Source organism: Urtica dioica, chromosome 5, assembly GCF_054948205.1.
Source record: "Urtica dioica subsp. dioica isolate 48M chromosome 5, U.dioica_male_clone48M_v1_H2, whole genome shotgun sequence".
NCBI classification, from domain to species: domain Eukaryota; kingdom Viridiplantae; phylum Streptophyta; class Magnoliopsida; order Rosales; family Urticaceae; genus Urtica; species Urtica dioica.
In genome coordinates, this window is record NC_142760.1 from 602,688 (window position 1) to 624,907 (window position 22,220).

General features: G+C 34.7%; 2 protein-coding genes and 1 long non-coding RNA gene across 3 annotated transcripts; all 3 read right to left on the reverse strand.

The window, feature by feature from the left end:
• Window positions 1-1,460: 1,460 nt before the first annotated feature.
• LOC149394640 (uncharacterized) lies at window positions 1,461-4,773 on the reverse strand. Its single transcript, XR_016296922.1, has 7 exons — window positions 4,622-4,773; window positions 4,063-4,436; window positions 3,733-3,905; window positions 2,645-3,255; window positions 2,395-2,542; window positions 2,026-2,146; window positions 1,461-1,942 (listed from the first exon to the last, which is right to left on the reverse strand). It is a non-coding gene; the product is annotated as an uncharacterized LOC149394640 (long non-coding RNA).
• Window positions 4,774-5,954: 1,181 nt separating this feature from the next.
• LOC149394641 (Tautomerase/MIF superfamily protein) lies at window positions 5,955-7,290 on the reverse strand. The gene is made up of 3 exons (XM_089615193.1): window positions 7,046-7,290; window positions 6,736-6,936; window positions 5,955-6,233 (listed from the first exon to the last, which is right to left on the reverse strand). Exons 1-3 carry the CDS (start codon window positions 7,154-7,156, stop codon window positions 6,198-6,200), a joined length of 348 nt encoding a protein of 115 aa, XP_089471319.1. The 5' UTR covers window positions 7,157-7,290; the 3' UTR covers window positions 5,955-6,197.
• Window positions 7,291-7,509: 219 nt separating this feature from the next.
• LOC149394642 (RNA-binding KH domain-containing protein PEPPER-like) lies at window positions 7,510-10,865 on the reverse strand. Its single transcript, XM_089615192.1, has 5 exons — window positions 10,321-10,865; window positions 9,514-9,699; window positions 9,122-9,406; window positions 8,853-9,047; window positions 7,510-7,939 (listed from the first exon to the last, which is right to left on the reverse strand). The coding sequence occupies exons 1-5, from the start codon at window positions 10,735-10,737 to the stop codon at window positions 7,757-7,759; spliced, it is 1,266 nt and encodes a 421-aa protein (XP_089471318.1). The 5' UTR covers window positions 10,738-10,865; the 3' UTR covers window positions 7,510-7,756.
• Between the last annotated feature and the right edge of the window lie 11,355 nt (window positions 10,866-22,220).

Below are 22,220 nucleotides of genomic sequence, written 5' to 3' on the forward strand. Positions count from 1 at the left end.
ATACTTATTTTAAGAAATCAAAAGGTTCGAGGATATTTCAGGACCCGAATGAAATCCCACATTTAATTTGTTCACAACCCAATACACAAGAGAAAAAAATAAACAATGATCAGCATTATACATTTTTTATAAAATCACGAAAACATTTAGTAATAACTGAGAGCTTCGATTTGGAATCCGAACTCAAATCGTACTCGTCGCTTTAGCTAAAATAGTTGTCCCGATTTTTCCCCTAATTTACCATATCAAAACAAATTTATCAATGAACATAGTTGTGAGAATTTTTAACAAGAATATCAAATTAGCTTGATACAATATTTACTCAACATTGGTAGTGAAGAAATCAAGACTTCAATTCTAAGAGTCTTGAATTTGAGAACTTCAAGTCTAAGAGCTTTGCTAATCCTCTCTTTGATCCGCCGTGACCCCGAATACAATCTCACCCTTTTATTTTTGCAGAACCAAAACAATGAAAGAAAAAAAATCAGCAATATACATTATTTATAAATTATGATAATATTTAATAATATCCGAGAGATTTGATTCGTATGATATCAGCCTGAATAGCTTAGTTCTTGCATTCCAAGAATCACTTTTCTTGAACTATCTGGAGACTCGTATGATATCTTTTCTTTTTTACTTGTCAAATATTTGAAACATATGAATCTTTGGTCCGAAATCCTTAATGACTAAGAAAATACAGCGTATAGCCACATATGGCTGTAGCCGGAAGCAAAAAAATAAAATACCAGTGCAGCCAGCCATATGTGGCAAAACATAGCATTTTCATAATCGATAATGGTATTTGGTCAAACAGGCCACATTTTTCTAATTTTTACAGGTTCGGACGAAGATCCCTTTCTTCACTAAGCACTTGCTCCTCGTTGTATTCGTCTCAGCGTTTTTCCGATTTCGTGAGATTTCGTCTAATCACTTAATTTTTAAATGATTTTGTCAAACCATTTACAAGCATTTAATTTGGATCGAAAAGCGGATATAAAAGTATAAAGCTTTGAGCCTAAGAAGAGCTTAAAAAAGAGAAGATTCATTTATAGTTTCAATTGAATTTGCTGAGAAGCGAACGTGATTGAATTCTCATCGGTTATCTTCGTGCTCTTACTTAGCTTCTATGATCATATTAGGCTATTCCCAATAAGCTTACGATTTGATTTCACTAAAAGGGAATTTATTTGTTTATTCAGGGTGCTCTGATTTATTTTCCCGAGAAATCATTGGCTCAAGTACCTGCCATAGCTCGTACAATTTGTAGCAGGCTCGTGAACACACAGTGTCCATTTTTTGCTATCTACGTTACAGAGTTACTCCATCCATTGTAACTACGTTAACATTTGGTTTAAAAAAGGTAGCTGGAACCACAAATTGTATATAACCATATTAGCAGATCCGAAGCTAATAGGAACATAATTAAAATATTCAAGAGATAGTTCAACAATAACCAATTCAAGTGAGATCTCTAAACTGAATACTTACGTGGATGATACACTTAATACTGAAGCCATTTGAATTTTGTGATAATAAGAAATATAAAAGCAAATATCGTATTCACAAACAAATAAATAAAACTAATATTTTCCATAGTTTTTCAATCAACACACGCAATCCCAAAACGCAACGATAACGTATGGAAGAAAAAAAGAAAAGCATAGAAAATGCATGATGTTCTTTTAAAATAAAAAAAAAAATAGTTCAATCACAGCCTAGGTTTTCTGTTGGCGGTGGATGTTGCAGGGGAGAGATCATCATCTTCGTTCTCCAATTCTTGGTCGATACAATTAAGCTCGGAGAGATTGTAAACTTAGCTAACGGTGAATTGGTGTTACATTCCTCTTGAATTTAGAATTCTAGTGTCTTGAACATAGAACGCTTTTGTGATAGCTTCTTTGGCCTTGAATATTGGTTTCAAAGAATCTTTTTGCGTAGCCTGTTTTAGCAAATGTGAATTAATTTTGTAAATTATTCAAAATAATTTAGATAAGCAGTACACATTTCCATTTATTGATTAACCTGCTCCAAAATTTTGGATATCTGTGAAGCCTTGTATGAAAAGATATTTTCAGCAGTGTAACCAAAGCACGCAGCTTCGAACTTCTCTGAGCCATCCGTCAAAATGAACTGAATGCGTACCCTACAAAGTACATACACGCATGTGAGAGATGTTGTTTCAAAATGAACTGAATGCGTAACCTACAAAGTATTCCATCAGTGTAACCAGAACACTTTCAATCTGTTTTTTTTTTCTTTCATTTATTTGGTCCTGTTTAGTTCGGTTAGAAGACTGGACATAACCAAGAACCACCCGACCATGATACGAAGCTTTTCCAAAAAGTAGCCCACACGAAATAATATCCCTAGCTAGACATGAGATCAATATACCTTTCCATAAGCGGGTACTAAACAGATCAAACCAGTGCGCATCGGGATCAGTGGAGCCTTGGCCTGCAGATGATAAATAAGCGATGACCTCATATTCTTTTCCATACAATATTTTGATGGCCTTTTCGGCTTGAGGAATCTTCTCTTGCTGAAAGAAAAGTGGACATATATTTGTCATTATGATATTAAAGCAAACAAATCAATCATATTCAGAACGAATTGTGTCGAGAGCTTAATTAAATACGAAAACCTGAAAGAGCCAACAAAATAGAGGAATAGCTGGGATACCAAACATTGTCCTCCACCTGATGATAAACATTTTAAAAGAGTAAAGCCCAAAGAATCAAATAGATTGAATATGTTTTCTTTAAGAACCCAAACTATAAATTCAACAGAAGAAACAATCCTCAATTTTATATGGTCTGATACAAAAGCGTGTACAAGTCTAACGAACAAACCATAGAACAATGGCCAATCAGAATAAGGACGAATTCATAACTTCCTAATTGATTTTGGACAAAGGCAAGGCCGCGCACGAATTCACAACCAAAATACTTTAGGTGTTTGTACAAACCCCAAGATCCTACAATCTAAAAGAAAAGAGGAAAATTACAACATGAAATCAAAATTAGAAAATGAGAGAGAGATTGGGAGCCTGTGAGCTGACGTCTCGTGGTGGGACCAAGGCTTGCATGTGGCTTCTCTTAATCAAGGATTGTTTGGTTCGGCGTCTTGAGTAAGAATAGCCAATGCCAACAGGAGTATCCAAATATATGATACTTGAAACCTGGGAAAAAATGTGGATTAAGATGCAATTTAGCAGACTCCCTTTTGGCTTTCCTTCTTCAAAACTAAATGGTCCTGCATAATTACAAATTAAGCTAATTAATAATAAAAAAAAGAGAGAACACATTGTAATTTCATCCACTAACTACAACATGCGATAATCATTGATTTCAGAATACAGAGTATTCTGCTCTAACTGACTAAATACTAATGCAAATCGACCAAAGGCTAAGAAAAATATATATGCAGTGCACCATTTCGTTGAATTATATATATAAAAAAAAGCAACGTATTCTCATGAGCCAAATTGAGGATTAGGGTTTAAATGTCGTCTTGGAAGTTTGGGGTGATAAATTGGAACACGAAGGATTGGTAATTTTGACCAAAGAAAAAGGAAAAAAAAAAAAAAAAAAAACCCTTGACAGAGGCATTTCAACAAACAGTGAAAAAACTTTGCAGAATAGGGCAATTAAAAGAAATTCAAAAAAAAAAAAAGTAAACCATACAGTGATTACATAAGCCAAATTAAAAATAACAAACAAGCAGACTTACAAAAGAGTGGGTATCATATTTGAAGGTAGATGTGAAAAAATTATTTCCTCAGTTCTTGTCGCCTCCAAAGCTAGAGAACCTGCAAGTATGCAAAGCTGTAGTAATAATACACAGTTGTTCTGCACAACCTGCTAGAGAACCTGGAAGTATGCAACGCTGTAGCAATTTCAAACCTAGCACACGTGAAAAGACTCAAATTATAATTTCAATTTCGGATCCAAACAGAGAGCAAAAGAACCCCAAAATCAAACACACAATTTCAAAATCCCCCATTTCTATATAAAAAAAAAATGTTCATGTAGAATACAAAATTCGTGTTCAGTAACAAACGCTTTCACAGGGGAGGAGCGAGGAAGGAATAGGGCCTTTGTCAGACGAAACATTTTAGGGTTCGTTTATGTCTCCGGATTTTCTGGCGTAGAGGCTACTTTCGCACAATTCCAACGACAGAAGAAGCAGAGTATCCTATCTCTGTTATGAAGACTCCCTCGTTCCGCCACCGAGTCTCCAGCGACTCCGTTCCCGGCGCCACCGTTACTCGTTCCGGCTTTTCCGGTCCGGTTTCCGGAGCTATCTCTTTCGTGCTCCGACGCGCCGATGATCCTGATCGAGACCCCCTCTTCCTCCTCGTCGTCGTCTCCGATTCCCTGGATGTCGGTTTCGTCGCCGTCTTCACAGCCGAGGAACGATCAATCAAGAGAAACCTGAGAATTAAATATTCAAAAATCACTTGAGTTTCCGTCGATATTAAATGTGTCAAGCAACAAATTGTTAAGTTTCTTTATATCCCAACAACGGTTTTTATTTTTTCAAGTGAAAAGATGCATCGATTGAGAAACAATGAATCGGCGTGTTTAGAGAGAGAGAGAGAGAGAGAGAGAGAGAAAACCTGGATCGTGTTTGAGGGCGGACATAAGAGATCAAGTAGAAGTGTGCGGAGCTTTGCAGGAGAGCATAAAAAAGAGAGCTTGAAGAAATGGCCGAAGAGAGAAATTAGTAAAACTGGGGAGTGAGTGAGAGAAGAGGGAAATGAATAGGCACCGAAGAAGAAAAGTATTAATCGGTTTTATCAATGAAAAGATGGCTCATATATATCAGCTGGACGAAAAGGTGACTCGGATGTCGGCTTGGGCGAAAAGGTGGCTCAAATCTCGGCTTGTGAACAGTACCATAAGGAGTTGGCTGACGTGGCATGTTTTAATTGGATAAACGAACAGTGTTTTTGCATTTACGCTTATTATATTTTAATAGATACAAAGGTTATAAAACAGTAACTTTTTGAGTTACCATATACTTGTTTCAAAAAAAAAAAAAAAAAAAAAAAAAACCAAATACTAGTGTATATAAGCTCCTAAAATTTCTCATTCAATACACTTATTTTTTTTCATCAAATAATAAAAACACTTAACCACCAAAGAAGTTCTAGGACAAATTACCTTTGTAACTAAAAATAAATCGATAATTCTCTCATTCTTTTTCATTTAAATTATCAAATCCAAACGAAAGAGACCCGGAGGGAAAAAAAAATGAATGGCTTGCCCTAATTCTTGAAATTATGTCTTCTTCTTGAGGGGTATTTGGAAAAACCGAAAACTTGTAAACTAGATCATTTGTCTTGTTTGAAACTTTCTTCCAAGAAGTCTAGTCTGATTTTTATATCGATTTCAAACGATCGCAGTCTGATCCGATTTAATATATTGAAATTGCGGTTTTAGATTGGAGTTGAGACTAAATCTAATTTTTTTTTTTTATATTTTTGTAACTTTAGAGCAATTGAACTTTGTAATTTGAGGCAAGCATATAAAGTTTGAGCCGAATACGGTTAACTTTTAGCGTGTTATATGAATACTTATGATAATATTGTTATTTTATATTTTTTGTAGTAAAAATTTAAATTAAAAGATATTGTTGTTTAAAACAATTTAAACTGAATCAATCTAAAGCGATTACATCTGATTTGATTTTTTTTTCTTTTCTTTTTATTTGGTCCGGTCAAATAGATTTTTCCAAATTGTTTAAAACCGTGTAGTCCGGCTTGATAATGACACACAAATTTTCGAAAATTCATATATGGGAAATTAGATGGTTTTGTTTCTATTTTTGAAAATAAAACACTGTGAGAAGTAAATTGATACAAATATTTCTCGTCGTTTTTATTTATTTATGAAAAATGTGCTTAACGCATCTAACTGCTAAAAATAAAAATAAAAAATTAAGGTCTAAATTAATGATTGTGTTATCATTACAATAAGATAGATACAAGTGAACTGATGAACAACATTTTCCTATATATAATAGGATGTCAATAACCAAATGAGATTGTCAAAAAAAACCAAATGAGGGGATATAAAATGTGGAGAGGATCTTTTAAACCTCTAATGAGAAATCATTCATTTCAAGCTTATAAACCTCATATTCACTTCTCAATTCAAGCTTCCAATTCCACCAGAAAGAGAAAAGTTTGCTCAAAAAGTTGACCCATTGTACCCGAAGAAAGATCTCTGCAGCCAAAATCATTGTTAAAGCTTATGATATTATTATAAATTATTTGTTGTCAATTGTTATCAAGATTGTCTCTTATGACACTTAACTACTATGCTATCATAGCTCAAAATGTTAAACAGACACTAAGCCTGAAAAACATAATTAAATCCGCTTCAAGAGTGAGCGAGCTCAAAAGAGCCTAAGATTCTCGTAACAATATACGTAGTAGGAACACTATCTTTAAAGTGTAACATTTTCAAAATAGTAATTTTTTAAAAAATAATTTTCAAATTCGAACAATTACTTTGAATTATTTACCTTATCGATAAAATTATAAATACTTAAAAATATATACATAAACATAAAAAAAAAAATTAAATAATTATTTACGACTTGAAAAAAATTATTTTCACGATAAAAATTTTAGACACGCTATTAGTTTCTCGAAAAAAATGCTATAGTGTACCGTTTTTCGCTATATTATAGTGTTTTTTTTTTTCGAGAAGGAAAAGAAGGTACCGGAGCGTCGTAGAAATTGACGTAGAATCGAGAAGCGGGCACTGCGAGTTTGGTTTGGAGAATCTCGGCGAGAGCGGAGCTCAGCTTTGCGTTCACACTCGGGCCGAGACCTCCGATGGAAATCAGCTCCGCAAACGCCGCCGGCTCTTCCGTTCCCCCGAAAGCCACCGGAACTCCGCCGTTTATCAAAACCATCACATACTGAACTCAACCACACAGATACAGAAAAAAAAAAAGTAATGATAATATATTAAACGTTGGACTTTCATCGAACATTATGTGGGCAATGCGAGAGAGGTATGAAGATTACAGATTCTGGTTTTCCGATGATCTTAGAGAGAGCTTTAGTGGCGTCTCTGAGAATGTCAGAGGTCGTGACTGAGTCGACTGGCACGTTTGTGAATACATTCAGAGTCGGCATTTTCTGTTCCTTCCTTTCTTATCCTCCGATATTTTGTGTTTGATATACTAACAAGGGATTCAAACCCAAATATATAAGGCTAATTAAACATTACATTTTCACACAAAAGTTTTTTTTTTTTTTTTTTTTGGAGTTTCATTTAATAAATCATCTCTTTTTTTTAATAATAATACGTTCGTGCATTTTAATTATATTTTAGTTTAGTCAATTGTAGACAAACAGTGAATGAAAAACTCTATGGCAATAATAAATAGTTGATTAATTAATTTTTTTTTAAGTTAACTTTATCGAATATAATTATCATCACACTCTGAAATAAGTCAAAAACCATAAATCAAAGCATCAGAGAGTGGTACGACGAGATATTATTGAACATTGTCTTTGTGAGCAAAATAAATACAACACTATTTTTTTATTGTACAAAATTCATGAAGCATAAAAGCCTAACCAACCAACTACCACATAACATTCCTCTATTCCTTGCAAATTTCAATTTTTTTTTTCGTTTTGTTTTTTATCTTTCCTCGTACAGCCTACGATGATCAGATACACCACTAAGTCATAAATAAATAAATAAAACAAAACCGAGCAGCGGTGGAGTCAAAGCCTGAAGGTAGCATATCCGGCGCCGGAGAGCCCAGCGGAGTTAGGATAGGCTGCGCCGGGAATGGGATATGGCATCGAAGAAGAAGGCGGGTACGTCGGAGCCGCCGCCGGAGGAGCGCTCATTTGTGGGTACGAAGATCGCCCATATTCTTTGCTGTTCTGATTCCTCATCACATCCTATAAACATTCAATTCAAATATATATCACCAACATGGCCAAAAACCAATAGGAAAAGATGATATAGCGAGTCTTTTCTCCAAATCCGATAATCAGGCATTTAATCACGTTTTGGTATAAATGAATATGTCAGACTGGTACAGTGTCTACTCGTCTATTCAATTATCTAATCCGTCTTGAGTTACAAACTACACGAAGAAAAAAAAACTTCCGATACCTCCCATACTAGATTAGGCAGAGATTATAGCAGATGTCTTTAGCCTAATCTTTCAAAAGTAATTTCCCAGGAGTGGAAGCAATTCTAGACAACAAAGATATTGGACTATCTCTCGAATTTTAGACCCTCGATTCTCAACACTGATTGACGTTCTTAACTATCCTGTCTCCTATCATCATATCCTTCTAAATGATAGAAAGAAGCCCTTTTTTTTTTGTTCATTAGGTATATAACCAATATTTATAGTTTCACATTGCTATATAACCAACGTTTCGTAAATCTTAGATAAATAGTCACGTCTCCATGTATTTATACGTGTAAATTGATGTAAATATATCATCCTTACATTTCAATGAAAGGGCAAACCGGGAATGCCACGTCATCTTTATGACTATTTAACTAAGATTTACGAAACGTCGGCTACATAACAATCTCAAACGTTTTAGTTGGCGAGTCACCTAATTTTTTTTTTTTTTTTTCTTAAGGCTAATCCTTCCGAGGTAATTTCCCTGGATTGCAAGCAATTCTAAAGTCCTTTATACTAGGTTTAATAAATCGTAGGCGTTAGAAGCCTCTAGATACTCTAAATTACCGATACTCTCCTTTTCCTAGTGATATCGCAAGCAAGTCTAAAGCCCTATTCTAGGTTTTACAAACAAAGCATTGGCACGAAAGTGAAGCTAAAGAATCCGGTACCTGAATGAGCTGCTCAGCCATGCGGACTTGGGTGGATGTGCCTTTGATCTCGACGATGATCTCTTCGGGATGGCCTCGGCTCTCTTGGACGGTCAGGATCGCCCCGCTGCTGCGCCGAATGTACGCAATGTTCGACCCTTCGATTCCGATTATGTCCTCCGCGTACGACAACGGTATTTGCATCGTCTGCACAACCTGCCAAAACACACACACACTCTTAGTCAGTCTTTCTCATCGAGTTTCGTTTTCATTTAAAAAAAAAAGCAGACCTGAGTGACAAAGGGACCTCCGACGCGGCTGAGCCCCGCTGCGGCTCCGGCGGCGGCGGCGCGAATTCCGGCGAGAGTCGGGTCTTGGCCGTACAAGGAGATTCCGGACTGAGGATCCATCTGGGCTTCGCGCTCAAAGTACATGGACTGAGGCGGCCCGGTTTCCCTCTTCGGCCCGAGAGGAAACCCGAGACCGTTCTGAGGATTGAACGCCGACGGCGCTGCAAACGGGTCGCCTTGCTGGACCGCCGCCATGGCCGGAGCTGGGGCCGCGGCGGCGTTGTACTGCAAAAAAAGTTTCCAAAAAAAAAAAAAGCCGAGAAATTTACGTGTGAAAATGAATATGAATATTATGAACAGAACAAAGGCGAAATCTTTGGGAGAGTGGTTACGGATTTCTCGAAGAGAGGGAGAACGGTTTGGTCGACGAGGAACTTGCGGAGGTGAGAGACGACGGCCTCGATGGCCATGGCGACCTTTGAAGACTCGCCCTGAAGCTCAACCACTCTCTCCTCCGCCGAAGCGTACATCGGAGCCTCCTCCGAAGACAAGACCCGCACCGACGACCCCGTCGATTCCTACATAAATAAACCTTGCTTGGGTTAATTTAGGAGAGGGGTCAAAATTCGATTATGCAGAGATAATGTTGGGATGTGTGGATAATCGCTCCGCCGATAATGTCACGGCCTCGTGGGGTCGGGTCTAACCCGGATACCGTAGTTTTTTTTTTTTTTTTTAAATATCCACTAAAGAAGAGTTTAACATAGTTTTTATACTGAAATTTGTGATTATAGAGATTTTGATAAAAGCAATTTTATAGAGAAATTTAAGAACCATCAATTGTTGTAAATGTTGATAAAATCAATGCCGAGGATAGGGCTAGCTCCACCCCCGAACAAGGACATGGATTCGGATCGCCACCAAAAATTCCAATCTACCAAAATAAGTTATGCTTCCTAAATAATGTATCACTATCATTGTGCAATAAGATCAATGTTATTCTACTTCCAAAAGGCTAATTGATTTTTTTAGGAGGAATGTTATCTCAATTGAGACTCGAATCCATTTGAGCTATCACACTGATATATTATCTATCGACTGTTAATTTTATTGTAAACACTAATCAATCAAAGTTGCGAAAACAAATAAATAAAATTAAAGAAAAAAAAAAGAAATTGAAAAAGTGGTTCATGGAGTACCTGGATTGCCTTGATGACCGAGCCCTGCTTTCCGATGAGATTGATGGCCTGCGTCGACGCCACCAGCAGCCGGAACGACGCGGCGGCGGAAGAGTCGTCGGAGACGCGGCGGAAGACTCGGATGACGGCGTCCATGGCGGGGGAGAGAGGGAGGAGAGGATCTTCCTTGCCGGAGATGAGGACCACGCGGTCGGGGTTTCCGATCGGACCGTCAAGAACTCGGATTCTTGCGCCGGTTTCTTCGCACATCTTCTTGATCAGCTCGCCTTTCCGGCCGATGATGGACCCCACCTTCGCCACCGGAACTATCGCCCGGAACACGCAGTGCCCCGGCCACCCCGGCCACTTCTCCGCCTCCGTCTCCGCCGCCGCCGAGCTCGCCGGCGCTTGCTCACCCTCGTTCGGATCGCTCGCCATTGTTAGGGTTCTCTTCTTCGGTGATTTTTAGGGCTTTTCGCTCGGCAAGCAAAAATACTATCCTTTTCTTGGCTAATTTCTTTATCGTACAAGTCTAATAAGAACATTTACCAATTGCTCACTATTAGTTTAGCTTTAGTACTACATATTAAATTTAAAATTAAAAACCTTTTTATAAGAAGAATCTATGTTAATTAGCCAATATTTTGTCTTACCTCAAAATATTAGCCTAAATTGTATTTAATTAAATAAATAGTCTAACATAGATACATATATACATGTACGATTGTATCTATTTTTCTTTCATTATAGTGGAACAATTTTAGGGATAGAGAAGAACACTTTTAGGGATCACAAATTTTGGTGTTATGGTAAATTTTGGTATTTCTCTGATTATATAATTGTCAGCCGCGTTATTGAATTCCTTGTTTATTTTTTCTACTTTTTCTTTTCTTAAGTTTTGAGATTTTATTGTAAAAATATATATATTAACTAGACCTAGTATTCAATTGATATTAATCATTGAATCAAGCATTGTGACACGATGACTTAAACTCGCTAAAAATGTTTGTGCTTATTCACAAACAACAAACGATTGATGAAAATAATAGCTAGAAGAGTATAATGATTATTTCGTAATCATCATCTAGTTAATGACATTCATGAAGAGTAAACATGAGTGGATATTCCTAATATGTTATGTTTGAATACATAGAGTAAAATGTAAAACATATGAGACAAGAGATTTTTAGTGAATTCAATTGACATTAGGAATGAACATTGGAGAAAGTTTGTGTAAGGTGATACCCACTAATGTAACGTGTGATGCACACTAATGTGATGTTGTCCATGTATTAGGCACTAAAATTAGAGGATTTCAAGAAACTACATCCAACACTTGAATGACCACCCCAACTAAAATGATACTCTAATTATTAAAATAATAAGAATACAACACAATTTGAAATTAACTAACGCTATTAAGATAGTTGTTCAAGTTTTAAGTTAAGCAACTTGTAGAACAATTGATTGTTTTTAGCAGATTTGATGCAATGCTATGGAGACAAAACAATCAAACAGAAAGCAGTAAAGGACACAGACAAATCGGTAACCCTGTTCGGTATAACAACCTACTCAGAGGGACTTCGACGTCCCGGTAAAAGCAATCCACTATCTCAATCAACCACGACTATATGAATATTAAGTTAAAAAAAAAAAAACTCTTCTTTGCTAACACATCTCTTCAATGGTTATCTCAAGTGGGTATGAATTCAAGTGTGCTTTGAACCAGAGACTCATCTCCCTTAAGCTCAGGGATTCCTCTGACAAATCCACCAGTTGTAATCTTCTTCATAGACTTGTAATTTAGATGCCTCATCCTCTTATGCCACAAGTTCATCTCATCAGATTTACTGACCATACACCTTGATCGAGACGTTGATCCTTTATCTCTTAGAAGGTAACGATTGTTAGAAGAATTCCTTCATGTCATAACACATGAGTCACCCTTATCAAGAACCCTACATCCCTCACTGGTGAACATAACATTGTGGTACTTGTCACACAATTGACTTATACTCAGCAAATTAGCTTTTAGACCATTAACATGGAGGACATCTTCAAGCTGGGGAACACCTTTCAGATTAAGAATTCATTTGCCAACAACTTCACCATTTCCCCCATCACCTAGATTTAATCTCAACCCTTGGATCTCATCTCATGAATCCAACTTTTTCTCTCATCGATCAGATCAGTATCTAGGATTTTATTTTATATGAAAAAAATAAAATATTTTATTTGTTAAGAGAATATAGGAAAATATTTCTCTTAAATATTCTCCTAAAAATAAGGAGAGAATATAGGACAATCTTATTTCCATATATATTATTCTATCTATCATTTATTTAAGGAACAACAAAGATAAAAATTTGGCTTTTTGCCTAAGTGATATAATCGGCCAACAAGCAGTATTGGGAGGCCGAAATTTGCTCAGTGCAAGGTCCAATTGCTTTAAACGCATTTAACTCTTATTTACTTGTCCAACAATAAATAAATAGTTTATTTACTTGATCCAAAAATAAATAAACAATACTACTGTAAATATTTATTTAATTCCGTAAATACCCATTTTTCATAATTAATGATGTCAATCACCATTACAGCTTTATGAGATAATAATAATGAAATCATTATTATTAAAAAGTTCTTATTCGCCTTTATCGAAGTCGAATAGGGGACGATGGACCTAGTATTTGAAGCTTAACAATCTCGATCAAAAGACGAAATAGTCATTTCTCTTTTACGTATCGATTTGTCTAATCTTGGTCAGTACCCTCACCGTGTAAGCCAAGACTGCACTCTCATTTAATACTAGAATTATATTTACTGATCGTGACGAGTGTCCGCTGATTTAGTCAGTACGTGAACATGATCCTCTAAGTTCAACCTGTATCAAGATAGGTCATATTGTTCTGTTATACCTTTCTCGTTACATATCTACCCTAAGCACAGTTGTTTTCCCAGCGAAAGATTTTTCCGAACATAAGCCAGCTTCGAAAGTGCGCGCAATCAATCGGTTCTGAAATCAACCCTTAGGTGAGAGAACATTTACCTTCTTTTAGGTAGGTTGGATTCCGTATTTGTAAATCACTTCCCCCAACGACCATGTCGCGACCTCCCAAAACACATATTTAGTCAGCGTTTCATTAGCCTTTAACATGGTGAATCAAAGAACCCGGTAACATGATCTAGAAGTCCATGATTACTTCAGAATTTAGATCAAGTGTCAAGCGACCTCGGCTAGTGAATCGTAACGGTCCTTAAACGACGCATCTATCCAAACCAAACTCTGTCCAGGTCGTACACCTTCTTCAAGTGTAGAATGCTCCCACTTAGTGATCAACATTCACTCATGTTCCACATACATGACTTTAGAGATGGCTTTTCAGGTGCATATCAGTCATCAATCATGTTTTGGTTCATCGCCCGAACTCAAATGCCTAGCATGCGACTCAGTTTACTACAGAGACTATGGAATGATAAATGTTTGATAAATATTTGGATTAAGATACTATCGCTTTGAACTAAAAAAGATAATAAATGTCAAAACTTTATTTTATTAAATATTTCAGCGAGAAATTACAAATAATATATTCTCGTGGGCAAGAATTCCTAACTTATGCCACAAAACACATCACCTGCTTCTTGACTCTCCATTCTCGAAGGATATGAGTAAGTAGTTAGGCAAACACAGGCTTCTCTATCTTGTTTAATCTAAGATATGCTAGATACCTGAAACAACAGGGTTTGATGTGACCAGCGCGATTGCAGTAGTGACAAATCCACTTCTTCCTTCTTCTAGAAATGGGTAGGACGTTGGGAGACAAGAACCTGGGATGTCTTCTTTACATCGTTGCATATCTGAGTTGCTAGAATAGAATCCAGGTCACTGGTACCAGAATTAAGCATCTTCACATTTTTCTTAAGTTGGTTCAATTCTAAGAAAGCCTTCTGTTTACTCTTCACTTGTTCCTTTAAGTTCTCGACTGTGGTAACCAGTTGTTCATTCTTGGTAGAGAGCTCAAGAATTTTCTTTTCCAGTTCGTTTTTCTCAAGCTTTAACCCAGTAATGTTCTGATTAAGCATCTTGTTACGCTCGATCACGACAAGCCACTTTTCGTTCAGTAGGTGGTAGTTCTTAACTATCTCTTCATCAGTCACTTCAATATCATCGCCATTGCTCCATAAGTTAACATCTTGTTCAATCATCTGCTTGTGCGTGCTGTCATCAGATTTTATACTTGACACCACATTAAGAGCTATGAAGCTCACATCTTCCTCAGCCTTACTGGACTCCGAATCACTGTCACTCCAGCTTGTAACAAATGACTTGTTGTTCTTCTTTACAGTGTTAGCACACTCAGCTGCTATATTCCCAAAACCTTCACATTCATGGCACTGAATCCTCATGGTCTTGTTTCCTTGGTTGTTGTCGCTTCCTTCACCACCATGAATCTTCTTTTGGAGTTTTCCTTATCTTTTGTCATGAGAGCCAGACGTATACTGTTTCCCTTGACCGCCATTTGTCTGCCTCATCTTCCTCATGAATTTCTCAATGTTTCTTGCAAGAAACGCCATCTGATATGTGAATTCCTTCTCTTTTTCTGGAGTAGCTTCAGTCTTCAATGTGATTCATTTAGTCTTCTTATCTGACTTATGTTCTTTCTCCCTAAGGTTCATCTCATATGTTCTGAGAGATCTTAACAACTCATCAAGCTTCATGGTAGTCAAATCATGGGTTTCTTCTATAGCAAGAGCCTTCATGGTGAACCTTTCGGGAAGAGTTCTGAGCACTTTGCTTATAAACATGGCATTGTTAGTTGTCTCTCAAAGAGAATAAGATTCCTTGGAGATATCATAAATTCTAGCACTGTATTATGCCATGGTCTCCTCATCTTTCATAGAGATATTCTCAAGCATAGTAATAAGTTGACGAATGCATTCTTCTCTAACCTTTTTGGTACATTGGTGAGCAACAGTGAGAATGTCTCATGCCTCCTTAGCAATATCACAGTTAGAGATCAGTTTGAAGACGTTTTCATCAACTGCAGAGAAAATAACATTCATTGCCTTAGAGTTCCCGATGGCGTCTCTGCGATGCATATATGCCACTTGTCAAGAGGCAGAGCAACAATTTTGTTATCGATAACGATGGTAAGGGTTTTTATCCCTGTTCAACAGCCTGCCAGGCACTCTCGTCAATGGTCTTCAAAAACGTACTCATCCTCGCTTTCCAATAGGAATGGTTGGATCCACCCAACAGAGGAGGACGTCCTATATTGTATCCTTCTTTCGTGTTCATCTTATCAAGCAACAAACGTTAGTAAAATTCCAGGAAAAACACTCAATATGCTAGAGTGACCGCTTATACCAATCGATATTAACTAACGCTATTAAGATGGTTGTTCAAGTTTTAGGTTAAGCAACTTGTAGAACAACTAATTGTTTGTAGCAGATTGGATGCAATGCTATGGAGACAAAACAATCAAATAGAAAGCAGTAAAAGACACAGACAAATTGGTAACCATGGTCGGTATAACGACCTACTCAAGGGGACTGCGACATCCGGGTAAAAGCAATCCACTATCTCCATCAACCACGACTATAGGAATATTAAGTTAGACAAAACTCCTCTTTGCTAACACATCCATTCAATGGTTATCTACAGTGGGTATGGATACAAGTCCACCTTAAACCGAAGACTTCTCTCCATGTTTTACCCTGATCTTGCACCGAAGAGCAATAGCACATCTATGCAACACACGATCTCAAGCTTAGTATGACGATACAAAAGCTCTGAGTTAATCAATGCCTGTTGTCGATGAAGTTCTCTGGAATGAGAAGGCAGACAAAGAAAATACGGTTTCGTGAATAGCCAAACAGTCGAAGAACCTCGTTGACCAAAGATACAAACCCTTTGTGGGTTTATGTATGGTTAGGTTCTGAAATCCTACACGTAAACAATATCAATCGAATCCCTAAAGATCCGAGATTACATCTCCAAGTAATTTGGATAACTAACCAACGTGGTAGTTACATGTTTTTCGCGCAAGGAAAAAGACGCAACTGCCCTGACTACATGTTGCATAAGTTGCTTGAACAACTTGTAGACACTCCGGCTTGAACAACTCTGTTACAATTTGTTTTGCCAAATAAACTATGCCATACAAAAATAACAACACAATTCATGCATATATTTTATATAGGCCCATAAGAAGTTTAAGCCCCTTCCCCCAATTTTTTTTAACATGTTTTATCTAAATTTAATTTTTCTTTTATTTTTACCATAAAAGTTACAAATTAGCCTCCCTAAAAAAATTACTTTAACCCCCTTAAGTTTGGAGTATAGCTCCATGAGCGCATGTATCTTGTCTTAATTTGGATTATTTTTCTTAATTATTAGATGATTAGATTAGAATTTTAACATTAGAGGTCTAAAGTAGCCATATGTCAAACTTATCCTTAGATTTTTTTTTGAAGAAAAACTATAAAATTAGGCCATTTTTTATTATAAAAAGTTAAAATTTAGGCCTAAATATTTATATATATATACATATATATACATAAATATTTTAAATAAGGAAAAAAAAGAATTACATACTTGAGCTTATAGTTAGACCGGCCCTGCGTTGTTGTTACAAAATACTCGCACATCGTGACAATCCCCGACTGGAACATATATATATATATATATATATATATATATATATATATGTATATATATATATATATATATAGTTTTTTGTGTGAATATATCTAAGTTGGTAAGGGTGTTCATGAAAACTGTCAAACCAAACAACTTGAACATTCAAAACAAACCGCATTACTTTTTAAACTGTCCCACTAAAATCCGAAAATGTTTGGGTTGTTACCAACCCAAACCGTAAGTTTTTTGGGTTGGTTTGGTTTTTGCAGTCGGGTTGAATCAAACCAACCCGATGACATTAATCCTTTAATTTTATTTTTACGATAGCAAATATTTTATGTGAACTATTTTTTATTGCCGGAAACATAATAATATCTATATTTTTTTAATAATATTAATGTGGCATTATCAAATGAAATAATATTCATTATACTTTACTGATTGAGAGTTTATGTATATTTGGTTATTACGAGTATCAGTAATTTTATTTTAATATGTAGAATTTCTCAAGATAAATAAGACTTTGATTTTACTTAATATAGCATATTAGGTATAGTATATATGATTATTTTATGCAAGCTATATAATTATATTATGAGATAGATAATTCGAAACAGCTAACCTGAACCAATCCGATTATTTTTTATTTGGGTTGGTTTGATTTTATCTTTCAGTTGGATTGGTTTGGATTGTAAACATTAAAATTTTATTTTAGCGGTTTGAGTTAATAGCAGATGAAAAATCTGTTTAACACAATTCGATTAAACCCCTAGGCATGCAGCGGTTTAAAATGTTCAAATTTGAGCATATTTTTGGTATATATTTTGAGTCTGAATTTTTGTTGCTCATTGTTTAAGGAGAAGTTCCAAAGATTGAACCTAAAGTATGACTAACTCTAACTCTAAGTCTTTCCCATGCTTTAAGGATGGGTGTATCTATGGTCCCTGGATATGCACAATATCTTTGGTTTGGATTGCATAAATTGAACCCTTTCTTTTCATTTTTTATTTAATTTGGCAGTACTTTAATTTCATTGGCCCATTCTTTTCTTCCATCTCTTTCTTTGCATTTTGGTAAAATATCCGCCATGCACAAGAAATATATTGAATGGATATTTTGATACAATTTTTTTATTTATAATTTTATTTTATTTGGTTCAGCCAAAGGTTTCATTTATTTCTATTTTAAGATGGGCCGTAGCCCATAATTTGTGTGAGAGAGCAGAGAGCACATATTGGCTTGTTTGGATGAGATAATAATGTTCACTGTTTCACTTTCAAGCATGTCTCAATCTTCTGATTATCAACGCAACAATATTGTCTGTATTTGCACAATATTTTACTGGTGAATAAGTAAAGTATGCCAACTGTTTAAATTTTCACTCATACATATACACTCATGTTTAGTAAAAAAGTACTTTTCGATAGTTGTCACTTATTAAATAAATAAGTATTTTGTTGCAATTATTAGTCGATCATCTATTTCTTTTTAAAGATCTAACTCAATTTTCATTTTATTAAGAAAATTGTTCACCAGACCGAAATTAATTAAATTAATTATTCAGTTAATTAACTTCGACATGGTGGATTTTTTTTTTATAAAATGAAATTTGACTATTTTTAAAAGGATGATGGACTATTGAGTTATTGATTTAATTGTCCCTTAAATGAGATTTGACACTTGCTAAATTCTATAAACATTTTTGTAATTAGCCAGTATTATGGCTTAAGAGTGATTATGATTCATTATAGTTTAGTGTGGTTAAAATTATGTTCTCAAGTGCATTTTTGTTAATTTTGGTGTCAATCACTTTGCCGAATCCCAAGTCAACGCTCACTATGCGAGATCAGCAAATTGTTGTTTAAGTCCTGCTGCTTTGTCGTGATCGCTATGATTAAAGATAAGACATAGAAGCGGTTCCTTAAAATAAAATTAGAACTGTTTGATCTTGTCTAATATGACATTATTACGTTTTATCTAGTAGGTTAAATATATATAAAGAGATCGAGTTTTCCCATTTCGCAGTGAATTGAAAACCAAATGTCTTCACTCTAAAATCCCAATCCCCATTGAAAATAAAATGTATTCATATAACATGTACTTTTTTTTTTTTACGTTATATTTACCTAATTCGTTCGACTTCTTGAAACTTTGATTAATTTTCACAAAATCAGCGGTGATAGTGGTTAATTAGCTTGAGCTGGTATTTTATTGCATTTTTTTATGGGCTAGTGTTTCAATGTTTCATTACATGCTTATCACGATATAAGTCACACAAAAATGTAAAAGACTATATATTTCTGTAACCGAATTATTATATTATAATAAATAAAAATTAGGAGTACTCTTAACTTAAATTATAACATTCGTCAGGAATTGCTCTACTATTTTGTCATATATGTTACATGGCATTATCTATTATATTTTCAGATCGACGCCCCGTCGATCCCGGTTTTAACATCTCTATCCGGTGAGGTCGAAAAAAGTCTAGATGAGCACTACTTTTCTCTCCTGTGGTCCGGCCTCAGGTCGTCGGTACTGTTTTGATTTGAGAGTGACATCTGGGTATTTGTTGGTGCTAAGCTGGTGTGTAAATCTGGATCATTTTGTTTAGTTACCAATAAAATCGTTTTAGGTTTTTCAGTTGATTATCAAATTTGCTTGTAGCTTTTGTATCAGGTTTGTTTCATTTTGTATTGGAGACAGATTAGCTGTCGTCCACTTTTTCGTTTGGAAAATTCTGTTAGATTTTTGTCTATTCGAACTACGATTAGTTGGATTTCTCCATCAACAATGAAGGTCTTATTGAAAGAGCCGAAGATATGCTCGAAGTTTCTTGTGCCTCTTGTTCTTCCTCGTTTCGAACGTGCGCACAAAATGGGCGATAAATTGCATTTAGAGTTAGATCTTTTTCGATCTAGATCGTTGATGTACTTTGTATCAAGAGATTCCAAATCTGTATCTGTGGGTATCTTACTCATTTTCTAATAGAATGCTTACTGAGCTTTTCCTAAAAAAAAAAAAAAAATCGAATTATAGTGTTCTAAATATTTTTTTTTTTCAAAATAAAAAGAAAGAAAGAGATACATGTTACACTGGTGGTTTAGTTGTCAATGAAGCAAGTTTATTTTTTAATTTTTTTTTTTATTTTTATTTTTATTTTTTTGCTCTGAATCGTCAATGAAACAGCTATCTGAGTCTAGAACTATCCCAACAAAAGGTGATCTAATCGATGATTGAAGAATTAGAAATGACGTGCCAAATGATGCGAGGTTAGTATGAGCAAATGGAATTTCTGATTCCAAAAATACATATTTCTGAATGATCTGTGTTTATCCAAATCCAAAGGCTGAGGAATTCCCAGCTCACCGTGTAAAGATAAGGCATTATTATTATTGTTGTTATATATGGTCACTCTCATGTGGACAATATTGAAGGATTTCATATTGTGGCTATGACTTTAACTTATAGGTAACCTTACCCACAAATTCACTCCATAATAACCAATTGACAATTTCGCCCTTCACTTCATTGTATAATTATTTAATTGAATAATATTTAAAATTTTAGTTCATCAAAATCATTGAGAATAAAATGTGTTAATTTATAATAACATATTTGTAGTAAATAATAAATGTAATTATCTACTGCTTATATCCTTTAACCAAATCTGCATATACTTTTCATGTATGTATTTGATATTTATGATATTTATATATAGATATAATTTTTATTAATTTATTATTATTTATGGATATAGTTTAAAATGAAGTCACAGTCTCGCAGAGAGACGTTATAATACTACCAAATGACGGTGAAATTACTGGATACATTTTGGGAAAAATATCTATGAAACCGGAAAAGTGCAAAGCATATATGGCTTTACTTGTTTTTGTTATTTCATTGTTCCTTTGAAATTTGAAAGGGTGTGTCTACTTAATGGACCTCCTAAATCGTAAAATTTTTTTTTATCAATTTTTGACAATCATGTTAAATTGAATAATCGTTTACCCACCTTATTGTGATTTTATTACGCGTACTGCATAAATATTTTGTATATAAAAATTAAAATTAATTAAGTTAAATTTTAATACATTTTTTTGTAATGATTTTTCCACAATTTTTGTCAAAGTTAGGGATTTTGTTTAGCCCGCCCTAGGATGCGGGTCACGGAATTTCACACCGTTTCGTGCCGAATCCGCAGAATATCGATTCTTGGTTTATACTATATATATCCAAATTGCAATTCACAACATAAATATATTTTATAAAAAAAATTTAGGAAAAAAATAGAAACAAAATGAAGTTATTACTGTTTTGATTGGTGTATTAATGATGTTTTATTGTAGTTATGGTAAAATATTCTCTCTAATATATAAATATATTTTATAAAAAAAATTTAGGAAAAAAATAGGAACAAAATGTAGTTATTACTGTTTTGATTGGTGTATTAATGATGTTTTATTGTAGTTATGGTAAAATATTCTCTCTAATATACAGAACAATCTTGAGAGAATTTTCTTTACCCGTACCATAAATTCATAGAGGATTGTCTGCAGTAAAACGAACGATTTAAATATCACAAAAGAGAAATGAACATTGAATATTTTGAGGGTGTAATTTTTAACAAACGGTTTTTCAAAGTCGTTATATTTCAACTTGTAATTTTTTATATACATGTTCATAATTATGTTTAATAGAAAATGATTTTTTTTTTTTTTTTTTCAAATTTAGGGAGTTTGGTTGGATTTTATGGTTCCACTTCTTAGCGGTCTTCACAAGTGTAGTGGAAGATATCTAAGATTTGAAGATGTCTATGTGATGGACAATACAATTGGCATCTGAAACCGTTTCGGTAGTGGATGATTTAAGATTTGAAGGTGTTTATGTAGTTTTTATTATAATGAGATATTAAAACAATTATTTTAGCTAATTTATCTTTAAAAAAAAAAGAGAATAACAATACATATTATATACAAAAATTTAGCGATATAAGCCACATAAACATAAGCGTTTGTATTTTAGCCAACGTTTTGTAAATTTTTCGTAAATAGCAAAAACTATTGTAAATATTTCGTAAATAGTCATATTTATTAGAAATTTACTCTGCGTTTTTTTTATTATTTTGATACCGTAAATAAATTTACGTGGCTATTTATAAAAAATTAACGAAACGTTGGTTATTTCAAAATTTCTAACGGATGATTAAATAGTCACTGGACCCTATTATATAAGTACGCGTGTTATACTTAATACTATTTTCTATATTATCTTACTA